Raw genomic sequence first — 12,439 nt, 5'->3', positions numbered from 1 at the left:
CCTTCATTTCAGTAAAATTTGATTATAAGTATAAAAATGTTTATTCAGTACAATAGTGTGCAATACATTTTCACAATAAGCTGTTATTTTAATTAAAATCTATAAATATAATTTATAAACAATTACAGAGAAATAAATTTGAGTAAATTAAATATTCAATTTGTTTTAAATCTCTTTCCTTTAAAAATACAAAAGCTAAATCACATTTTACATTTTTAAAGTCACAAGACCAAAAAAAAAAAAAATGTGTGGGCCTTGTCAAAGGAAAACGGATATATCATATCATATAATGACACGTACTAGCCGGACAAATTTCAATCCATGATCACCTTATCTTCTCTAACAGTAAGGCTTAAATAAATACTGTGGTCACATGTAGATGGCAAGCAGAGGGGAAATGGGGGGAGGGGGTGTGTGAAACAGTGAGGGTCTTGTTTGAGACCAGGCCTGTAGCCAGCAATTCAAAGGTGATTGTTTTTTAAGAAATGGACCTTTTTACCCTTATAGTTGACCCACTTTGAATATTAATGGAATAGAATCTAAATCAAATTTTGATACAGACTATAGACCTTTTCCAGCCAAAAGGGTGGTCCTTTGAAACCCTTTACCCCCCCCCCTCCCCCACACCACCACCAGCAATAAAAGTCTGCTTAAATAAAAAAATTGTGAAGAAGAATCAAGATCCTCCAATTTTCCATATGGAAATGCATTTTTTCTCACACTTAATTAGGATCCCAGTTACAATAACTTAGCCTTATGACTGTGACAGTGTAGTCACAGGGTCTTTATCTCAGCCAGATAAAACATATGAGTCACTGCCTAGAAAACTTTCATAGCTAACAGAAATTACCTGTTAAGTCACCTGTTTGGAATAAGTGTCCAGATTCCTGTTATGTAATGAACAGTCATGTGGAGCACTCGTGACTCATTTTCATCTAGTCAGTTCCTATTCCACTTGATTCAAATTTCAAAATTTAATATCCTAGCTAGTTTAATTCCTTATCTTTAATTCCCTATCATTGGGCAGCCAATTAGACTGAAACAGCACTATATTACAATTATCCAGTTTGGTTCATTGGACTGGTAATAAATTTGCATTTTGAAACATTAAGAAACTTCTAAAAAGATGAGCTGATTGATGTATACACTGAAGGTATTCTAGATATTCTCTTTTTGACTCAAGCCAATTCCATATGCCACAGGTTTTACTGCAATTGTGGTAAACTTTTTATCTTTTCAATCTGGTAGTTTTTATTTGTAAGCTTCAATCCCCCTTCCCCTAAAGAATTTTAAAGCAATTTTGTCATATTTGGAAAATGGAAAAAAATTGGGGTAATATCTTAGGGCTTTATCAGCCCTTACCTTTAGAGAACTGGAGCTCAGTGTAATTTTTTTGGTAAAAAGGGTGGTTAAAATGATTTACAAAAGACAAAAAAACATGATGAAAGGAAAAGTAAAATCAATGTTATTCTGGGGTAGCGCTAGCAATTTTTTCGCTGAGCCAAATCACCACTTTTTTGTCAATTTGTTATCCAATTTGACTAAAATTAGTCAAATCAAGTCCAATTTGTTTAGCCAAGGTATGTCACTTTTAGGATTTGGCTAAATTGGCGAGTGAATTAGCATTACCCCAGGTTATTTACCTTGAGGCTGTGGGATGGTAGTTTGCTGTGCGGCCTGTTGAGGTGGCATCAAGAGAGGAGCTCCAGTCTCTGCATCAGATGGGTAGCTCTGATCATCCATCACCACTGCTTCTAGCAACAGAATATTGAATTATACCATGATTAAATCAGCTAGATTTAGTTTAATCATCATTCTCAGATTTCTTTTTGCTTCTTTTTCCTGTACCATTACGTAATTATTTCATTTTCTTTTTTTTAATATAAATTAAGGGTCTCTGCATCATATAGGTATCATTAATTGTTCATCCATCACCACCAGTTCTAGTAACATGTACAATATTGAATGTTACTATGATTAAATCAGCTACATTTAGTTTAATCATCATCCTCAGTTTTCTTTTCACTTCTTTTTCCTGCACCCATTTCGCAATTATTTCATTTTCTTTTATATATCAATGGACCATGCCTAATTATAGGGTCTGATCTCTCTACATCACCATATTGTTATTCCCCAGCATCTTAACTTCCCTAATTTTCTTTTTTTAATATAAATTAAGGGTCTCTGCATCATATAGGTATCATTGTTCATCCATCACCACCAGTTCCAGTAACATGTACAATATTGAATGTTACTATGATTAAATCAGCTACATTTAGTTTAATCATCATCCTCAGTTTTCTTTTCACTTCTTTTTCCTTCACCCATTTCGCAATTATTTCATTTTCTTTTATATATCAATGGACCATGCCTAATTATAGGGTCTGATCTCTCTACATCACCATATTGTTATTCCCCAGCATCTTAACTTCCCTGTGTCATTACTCTCCCATACAAAAATTTAAAAATTAAATTATAATATTACTTGCATTGCTGTGCCCCCACACCGATAATCTGCTGCACTGTTTTGCCTTCCATCATTTTTCCTAATGAAATTTTTATATATATGCCGCATTAAGACCTATAAATTCCATCAAATTTGTTTTTGTAATTATCAACAGGTCTTGACATTTTTCTGCCAATATTTCATCCACTGACAGTCAGACTTCATCAGGGAGTTTTACTATAGCTACTGACAAAAAAAAACTGTTGGTCATTTGAACATATAGCTAATGAAACTGTTAACAAAATAGACTTTACAAAAATCAACAGACCTGTGTCATGTGGAGTATCACTCTGAGCTGCCTGGGTCACTTGGCCCTCCTGGGTAGTAATAATAGTCAGAGGTGTCCAGGGGGCCATTCCGACACTCACTGCAGGCTGGACGGAGATCATGGAGACCTCGCCACTGATGTACTTCTGCTGGTCAAGACTGTCGCACTTGAGTAGGTCGTCACTTTTGATGTCTCCCCACTCATCATTTGACGTCAAAGTTGTCTGGCTATCTGGAAAGAACGTATATGGATCTTATTAGGAGAGGTGTAAATTGCTGTATATACAAGTTAAGGTTGCCTCTTGGGTTTGATTTTTCTGAATGTGGGATAATCACCACCTACATGAAAATGTTTTTGTTTTTTTTAGTTAAGCTTTGGAGCTGCGATCTTTAAGTTTTTTGTCTTTGCCCAATAATACAGAATTTACAAAAAAATTAATCAAAAAGGTATCATGCATAGCATAAAATTGCTTCATTTTTTTACCCATGCAGTAACATTAAATTCTGACAAATTTAAATAAAAATATTTAATTCATCATATATACACCATTAAACTTTTATTTATAATCATCTAATTTAAATAACACAGTTCACAGACAAGTTGTTACACTTGCATAGAAATGGAATGTCACTTGAAAAGTATTAGTATAACTGAGAAAAAAATTCAAATTGTTAATAATTTGCAGCCTTATGGAACAAAGAACATTTAATTCATGCAAAGCAATATATCATATTTTAAATGAAGGTTAAGGCATACAGGCACAATAATTGACAATGTAACAAAAAGTGGGCATTCCTTTTGACAGCAAAGGTTATACCATTAGGTGTGGACATGCATATTAGGCAACTTCAACAAGCCAGCAAAAGCTGTCCAATGTACAGACTGTAAACTATATCAAGACTATTTGGTATCAGTTCTATTCATATCAGTCTATACATTGAGATATAGTTTTGTAGAGAAAAAATGTATGCTACATAAATATACAACACAACAAAATGTTATAAATAAATAAATAAATAAATAAATAAATAAATAGAATTTCAAATTACACAATTCCAGGTCCATTTTTGCAATAGGCCTAAATTTGGGATCTTTGCAAGACTTACAAGTAATAAAACAGAGAATCTGATTGAAAACCTAGAAATATGCCTTAATCATGGTTTAAAAAAGGTTGAGATACTCATTCCTAATTTTGCAATGTAAGCTGTGTAAGTTACACATACAAATAACTCTAATATGTTTTTTTATTAATTGGCAACTCTGATATTTCAATATATAGTAATTATTTATGTGACAGTTAATGGTCCGTTCTGCTCACACTGACATCATAGATATTAGGAGACACAGGTTACACAAGTATGTCCAGACTCCACATTGTCTGTACATAAAAATCAATATCCAATACCACTGTGTATGGTGATTGTGATATTTAACTTGGATGTAAATCTTTTAAAAGTGAAATATTTTTTTTAAATAGTATAAACTGTATATAGGTGATGACATCACATGAATATTCTAATCATTATTGACTGTGATATGATTACATCAAAGAAGTTATCAATGACATCATTATTGAAAAAGCGAACAGAACATAATATATAAACATCAAATGTGTTGTGTTAAACTTCTCATCCCTTTATCAATTATCTATATTATCACTAAATTTCTAAAACTGCAACAAATTAACAGAATAAAATTAAATTTCATCTTACTAAATCTAGAAAAAAAATAACATAAATGTAACCTCTACCCAAGACAACAAACAAAGCAACTTAATTATTGCTAACAAAAAACTTAAGATCAATGAGTCATGGACACGGAACTGACATAATTATACAACAAAAAAAGTAAAAGTAAATGTTTGTGAAGGACAGGAGAAAACATTCACAATGCATGACACAAGACACTACGTCACAACATAACTGACCGACCCCGAGGAAAAGTGAATAAAAATTGGGACACTAAGTTTGCTTCAAGAGGAGAGCACTTAATATATGATTGTGCACCACATGCCCTGACTCTAGGGAACCTATAGACATTTATACTACAACATAATGTATAAATGGTCTAATCTATCAGCATCCCTAGTAAGAATACTTGAAGCTCAAAAATGAAATTGCTAAAAAGTCCTTTAAATCTTCTTCTTAGGGTGCAAAAATAAAGGATGAACAAGCCATCCAATTAGTTATCTTCATGCATGCAATTTGACATGCAGGAATTAAGGCATTATTCATGCAGGCTTGGTATTCTGCAAACAAAAGCTATGAACAGAACTGAACAAAACAAATGACAATTAAACTATTCCAACTGTGACAAAAAGGCACACAATTCAGGTTAGAAATTTATGTAGCAAAATAATATTTTTTTAAATCTCAATTGCAACACCTTTCCTTTAACGGCTGCAAACAACTATCTTTTATGAAACCACATTATTTGCTTTGAAACCTTCTGGTCCAAGAATAAGTTGCTGTAATTTCCTTTTTTTTTTTTTTTTTTGCTAGATTAAAGTCTTACACACATTGTATGCCTTCGAAAAAAAATATAAACAATAACAGACAGAAGTGGGGCAGAGGTGACAGGAAGGGGAAGGGAGGGAGGAGTTGTACTAATACTCAATTTAAGAACCTGGGGTCGCTCTGATCACTGTAACACTTAACATTACCCTGAGGTTTCAGACATTTTGCATTCTAAAAAGAGTTTTTTTTCTTTTTTCTTTCTTTCTTTTATTTATTTTTTTTTAATCTTCATTCTTTTTCAGCTATCACAGTACAAAAAAAATTCCAAGAATCACACTTCTTTTTGTACTTTGTATGCTCTCAATAATATAAATACATATACATGCAGTTATTGAATATATGTATATGGATGTGAATATTAAATTAACAACTGTCAATTAAGATGACATAACCCATCTGACAATGAAGCCAAAAGTACAGCACATTATAGGAAATAAGCTAATTTGTCCGTGATTTGTTTAAAGATCAGAACCTTTTTGAGAATGCGCCCATGGGTATACATGTTAACTGTTACTTCTTTGCACTTTTGTTTTAGAGTATAAAACCATCCCCTCAATGGCTACCCTCTGCTCCCCCATTTTCGTTACAGCTCTAGCTACACCCCAACATGCAACATTCAAAATGTCTACCTTCCCCTTTTAAACTAGTCTCCACCAGCATCTCTACCTCACCGAGAAGTATATCATCTTGATCTACAGGAAACAGAGAGAAATGACAAAGATGATCATGCAATTGTCAAAATACAAATAAGATCTGCTGACAGTTAAGACCTATATTATCTTATTAAGAGAACTGTATTTGAATTTGATAAGACTGATCGAGATGAGAATCTTTTCATATCATCCAACTACATGATCACATGATATTGGAGGACGGAAATAAAATCATTTTCTTAAAATAAAAGTTTTATAATCTGGTGTCATCAGTTTTATGATACATATGACCCTGTTAATGTTGCAAGGACTCTGCTAACTAAGTTTTATATATACATGTAAGTTTTCTGTGTACTGTAACAGCCTACGTATACCAAACTATAGTCAATTTGTAGTCCAACCTTTAAAAGTATGACATCAGAATCTGGTTTACGCTGTGCCATATATTACTTTACACAAGAAATTCCTGTTTGCAATCCTAATTTGCATTCAAATTGTGCCTGGCAGCTACACTACTCCGCTGTATGTTGAAATACGTACATATTAGGACTAGCATTAACTGCCTTTAAAACTAATTCAAGCCTTCAAAGTTATCATTACTCAGTTGTCTTCATTACTATAGAAAATAGTGCCTGTGCCACTGAAGCACCTGAAACTGCATGTTTTCACAACATTCCAATATTAACATGGTGGTGCCCCATTCAAGTGATCCCCAGGGAATAAATGCGCCCTATTAAAAGAGCATATGCCCTACCATGCACAGATAACACACACACACACACACATGCATGCACGCACACATACACAAACACACCACTGGCTATTTAATATCACTCAAAACTGAGATTTAAATTTTTTTTAACTTGAAGTTAACACTTCTTCTATTGAGTCTCTATTGTTTCATTAAAATATATTTAATTTCCCTAAAATGTAAATTTGTGCAAGTGCTTTTTTTAATTACTGGTAAAAACAAAGTAATCATATATATTGGTTTTAAATACAAAGTAGACCATTCCATTCCCATATCATACTAGATGGATCTATCCAACTCCTGGGGGATTCTCGCTAAATTGCGTTCAGTTTAAGTGGCTTAAATGTCTGGTACACCCCCTTGTAACTTCAAGTACGTGGGTAAATTCAAAAAAACTTTATATGGTCCATGATGTTGTTCATTTTGCTATACAAAGGGGTGTGCCAGACAATTAGGCTAATTATACTGGCTTAACCTTAGCAAAATTAATCCCTGCCAAGATAGATTGCTCCTGCTAGTACGATAAAGTTATGGGAATGCAGTCTAAGATTTCACAATATCAGTGCTCCACTTTATCATCTGACCTTAATATTTGCTTCCATGAAGCTATATTTTTCACAGAAGACCAAGGGTTATAAGGCAGAGGGGGTCCACTGCTTGTTTTATTAAATATACAGCAGGTGATGTGATTGATTAGCATCATATGAGATATATAAAACATTTAATCTCCAAAAGATCCATAATAATTCCAGAAAACCCAATGTATAGAGCCTAAAATGATTGAATTTCTTCTTATAGAAAATCAAAAATGATGATCTTCTCAGCTACAATATTCTATTTCAAATGAATAAATGAATGAATGAAGAATATGAAGCTAACATTGGTCATGCAGGAAAAAGTACCAAACATGACAAATATTGGTATTTCATGAGTAATTTTGTACCAGCAGTAAAACCCCCTATGATTCAGGTGATTAAAAGCAAGTACGTTTCAGAACAAGAGATCGTGTTAATTTGTGCAGCCTAGATGAAACTTGATACCAGAACTTCAGTACCACAATTTGAACTATATTTTTATCAAAGTGGTTACAGGTTATAATACTTACCAATTTTCATGCTTGAAACTACTGTTGGAACAGAGCATGGGGCCATTTGAGTCTGAAATTAAAAAAAAAAAAGAGTTAAAACAATATTTTTAAAAATCTTTAAATAATCAGACTAAACAAAAAATATGACATAGGCCGCATTCAGAGAAGCGTACTAACTAGTATATGCAGATCAAATATGGTGACCAATCTAAAAGCTTGCCATCTAATCCCCTTATAGGCACTGAATAGATCCCCGGGGGATTATGAAAGAAGCATTCAAGTGGGTCGGCCATACCTGACCTGCTGACGTTAGTTCACTGTTGTGTCTGGTGTTGTGAATGTGGCCATAGTCTCTTATGTCTTTATCATTTATGTACTGGTACATACACACAAATAGAGCTGTTGTACACAAACTTACCAAAGCTCCAGTTTCTTCACTGGAATCAGATTCAATGTCACTGGCAATGAATGTGGATGAGATTCTCTTCTTTTTAACTTCTGGAAAAAAAGTTTGCCTCGATTGTTACTTCACTGCCATAGTTACAAACCAAGGGCCAGAGAAGCAGATATACAGGGTTTATGAAAGTTATTGTTCACTCACATTAACCCTATGATCACACCTTAGACAGCCAAAATAAGGACAAAAATTTGCCATGACATTCACATGCTATCTCAAATTAAACACTGTGATGCGCAAAAAATCTTTGACCATTTAAAATTTCAATAAGAAAACAAACATACCACATTTGGGCAGTAGTCTGTACACTCTGTATGGTGGTTCTGCATCTGAGCAGCTTAATTCTTTATCTTGGTTAATATCAGGTGCTTTATTAAAAGCACAGCGTAGACGTGTTTTCCAGGTTGCATAGTCTGGCTTGTCTATGCCTGCTCTATATCTGCCTGTGTGTTCTGCCCATAGCTGAATGAAAAACAAAGAGGTTTAAAGCACACAAGATTGGTGGAACATCTGAACATTTTTGATTTTGGGGGGGGGGGGGGGGGGGGGGGGGGGGGGGGGGGGTAGAGATGTAGAAAAGGTGAATTGATTTGCTTTTAAAATTGTAAATACTGCAAACTCATGTTTTTCTTGGTTGAATGCAAAAAATATGTCAAACTTTTGTATCCCCTCACTGAAATATACTGGTCTATATTTAAAACGATACACATAGCGCAATCTGTAGTATTTATTTATAACATTCTAAATGAAAAAGCAACCTCTTCCAAAGGCTAAAAAATCTCAATTTACAGCCAGGCAGAGAAGTTGCAATTTTTTGGATCTGAATTTCAGTTTCATTCCAACTGACACTGTCCAGGCAAACTGTCAACTTATGTCCATTTGAGTCTAAACTGTGGCACACACGCACGCACACACACACACACACACACACACACACGAGAGAGAGAGAGAGAGAGAGAGAGAGAGAGAGAGAGACTACACCTACTTTAAATATAAGTGAATCTCCCTCATTCCAGTCTGGTTTTCCTCCATGTTTCCACGTTATTCTGAAAACAGTGTGTTCATCGTCTAACCAGAGAAGACCAGGAATAATCCCGCTGTTAATCTGAGCCTCCAACCAAGGCCGCAGACGCTGGCGATTTTCTGACATTACAGATATTTTCAAATTCTGCTGTCTAGTATATTTCTACTGCGTGTCTGAAAATGAGTAACAGACAAATCAAAAACGAATGTGGACGCAACAAACGCAAGGTCCTTGTATATCTGAAGGTTGCCGATTTACTCCTGTATCTGTGGGCGACAAATCATATTGTGAGATAATGTAATGTAGACCCGCTTTTGATAAGGTTCTGGGCCTTCTATAAATACATTGTCCATTTCGTAGAACTCTTAATCTTAGTTAGAAGTCCAATGCATTTATAGCTATAAAGGACATATTGTTCAATACAGTTAAAAAGAGCCGCTGCTAAAAATAGCGCGCGTCAAAATACCGAGACTACATTGTACTTTCGTTTTAGCCTGCGCTTCTTTGTGCAGCTTTCGTTGAAATGGTGTCTACAATACTAAAGTGCCTAAAAGGTTTTTCCGAAGCAGATTTCACTTGAATTACCTGTAGATTTTGTCGCCAAAAATCTCTACGTTTTGTTCTAGCAGTACCCGTATATTTTCAAAGGGGCCGTAGCGATAGTCCGAAGGTTCAATAGTCCGAAGGTTCATTGGTCCGAATGTTCACTATAGAACCTTCGGACCAATGAACCCTTGATTAAAAAATCGATAAAAATGTTACCACTTTTCGGACCAATGAACCTTCGGACCAATGAACCTTCGGACTATCGAGACGCCCCCTTTTCAAAAATATCAAGGTACTTTGTTTTCTCTTCATCATTTCTTTACAGTGCCTTATCCTTCCTCGTGACTTTTTTTCAATTTTTACATAAATTAAGCAATCTCTTAAAATATCTCATTATGGAATTAAACACACAAAATTGAAAGAAAAAAAAACGCTTTTTTATCGTACTTGAATAGGATTTCCCAATAAGCTCCAACAGCTCCAAGTCGGCCAACAGCTTAGGCAAATAGTGTCTTCAGCTAACATCAATTGCTTTGCGTCCCGTGGGAGAAAGCACGTGGTTTATCACAAACACTTATCATTTAAACCCAAGCTCATGAATGGGTACCGTCCCCCACATTGTAATTTCCTTTGCAACTAAAATTACATCGCACGTGATAGCTCGGACCGCGTGTCTTTGCGCGGCTTTGTCTTTCAACTTTGTCATAGCGGCCGTCATATGACTCGACTAAAGCTTGTTTTGGAGTAACGTAGCACGTGCGCACCTATATTTGGGCAAAGAATTTCCGGATCGGGAATGAATATTCAGAGCCCCTCGATTCAAATGAACTGCGAACCATATAGATGAATCACCCTGTGCAAATAAAACTTATTTTAGAGTATTTATTTTAAAAGACCACAGTGACGCTATATAATGACGCCACGTGCGGCGTGAATAATGGTTCTAACTTTAGATGCTTTCGAGTCGCAGCGCTGGATTAAGCTCAGACTTCGCCATGGGTGGTGTACGTGCTTTTTTTTCAGCTGTTGGAAGAGCGGGGACATATTAGTTTACCACTTTTATAAATATGATCATGTATCATGCAATTAATTTTTACTTCAGCCGATACATCATGTCAGACATACGTCATTTACAAGATTTGCTGGCTTACTCCTTTTTTTTTTCAGTTTTGACATTCAACGGATTCAAGAATTTTTCTAGACCCTGTTCGCATTACTAGTGCATCGATCACAGGTGTGACAGGAATGGTAGTCCGCTAGGATCCGTACGTAGTTCGTTCCCCCATTACTTTGTACAGGTGATATTTGTCCCTATACTTACCCCAATAATTCTCCAGACTAGCCCTAACCTGTAGGCCTAGTTATCACATATCGGACCCGACCCCGGACTTCCATTCCTAGCTGTCACACCGGCACTACCAACACTATTATGAAATATGAACAAGGCAGACGTAATTTATGTTTAAAACTCGCACAACATTTTATGTTATCAATAAGACGAGTGGTTATATCATGCTATATATGTTAATCAGCTCCCTTGCTGATTGACCGTTTCCTTTCTAGTTACTCACCGGTTAATTTTTGGTTGCGTCTAAACCGTTCTCTCGATCAGTGCATCAAGATGCATTCCTTAGTTGGACACACGATTTACCGGTCTTTTTGTTTTGGTACTTCGAAACTATTTGAAGAAATGACTGGGTTTTTTCCAAGCATTGAAAATGAAACGATTCGTATTAGACCGATACTGCTGGAAATCCCGCATGTCTAATTTTGGACTAGGTCAAGGGACTTCCCCTTTTGCAGTGCCTACCTATCAGTTGCTGCATTCAATAGCACAACAAAAGCAATCTGGAATTTTTAGAAACTTATTCGCGTTGAGGCAGCTTGTTAAGAATACAGCAAGAACTCGTTTGATGAGAAAACTGTAAATGACCTGTCTGATGATTTTTTTCTGTTGTTAAACAATCAATAACGAAAGTCTCCTTTCTCACCTCAGACACTTCTTTTCACTCAAAGGCGTCAGGTGCTTTTAAGTATGTATTCGTTCGCAGCTGTAAATTAACATTCGACAGACGTGATCGCCAAACTATTTTTATTTTGTTGTAACTCGATACACCTACATAATAGCGCGATCAATTGCAAATTGTGCTCCAAACCTATTTACTTTGAACCTGTTGTGCACTGAAGTTTCAGGAAGTTTTTGTTCATTAATTACTTTGTATGTATAGGTCTATTTAACTTATCAAATATATTCCCGGCGACAAATATTGGGCCAAATATTACGGTTTATATTTTATGTTTAATGTTTATGTTCACTAGCTAGTTTCGCATACGAATAAAATTCCTTTAAAATTAAAAATAATTAAGTATCAGCATGTCATTAGATATTAATAGTGTGCCTATTTCTTAATTTTCTTTGAACCAAAAACCTAATATTCTGAATCAATATGACAGTTAAAACCGTAGATAGACGCAATGCTTCGGAGAAGTTACGATGAAAAAACATAAAAAACACAACTACCTGCAGTTCACATGCATCATTCAATAACAAAGAGAAATTAAAAATATATGAAATGAGCACAAAATATGGTCTTCTTAGAATCCCGTAAATCCTCTTAACTCAACTGGCGA

General features: G+C 35.2%; 1 protein-coding gene across 6 annotated transcripts in view; it reads right to left on the bottom strand.

The window, feature by feature from the left end:
* Positions 1-12,439, bottom strand: part of LOC106153331 (interferon regulatory factor 8) — a 15,991-nt gene extending 3,552 nt beyond the window's left edge. The window contains exons 1-9 of one of the 6 annotated variants that reach the window (XM_087011879.1): positions 11,380-11,646; positions 11,130-11,232; positions 9,224-9,435; positions 8,523-8,700; positions 8,200-8,279; positions 7,800-7,851; positions 5,920-5,982; positions 2,775-3,005; positions 1,644-1,754 (exon numbers count right to left, since the gene is read on the bottom strand). In XM_087011879.1, the coding sequence (XP_086868005.1) occupies positions 1,644-1,754; positions 2,775-3,005; positions 5,920-5,982; positions 7,800-7,851; positions 8,200-8,279; positions 8,523-8,700; positions 9,224-9,388 (880 nt within the window). In that variant the 5' untranslated portion in view covers positions 9,389-9,435; positions 11,130-11,232; positions 11,380-11,646. Of the gene's footprint in view, positions 1-1,643; positions 1,755-2,774; positions 3,006-5,919; positions 5,983-7,799; positions 7,852-8,199; positions 8,280-8,522; positions 8,701-9,223; positions 9,436-10,255; positions 11,069-11,129; positions 11,233-11,379; positions 11,657-12,329 lie in introns of those variants that run through there. The other 5 variants (XM_087011880.1, XM_087011877.1, XM_087011878.1 and 2 more) reach the window with 5 other exon arrangements.

This window comes from Lingula anatina, chromosome 4 (assembly GCF_051362555.1).
Source record: "Lingula anatina isolate TDL-2025a chromosome 4, LinAna3.0, whole genome shotgun sequence".
NCBI classification, from domain to species: domain Eukaryota; kingdom Metazoa; phylum Brachiopoda; class Lingulata; order Lingulida; family Lingulidae; genus Lingula; species Lingula anatina.
Note: the sequence above shows the minus strand (reverse complement) of the source record. Positions and strands in the feature narration are given on the sequence as shown.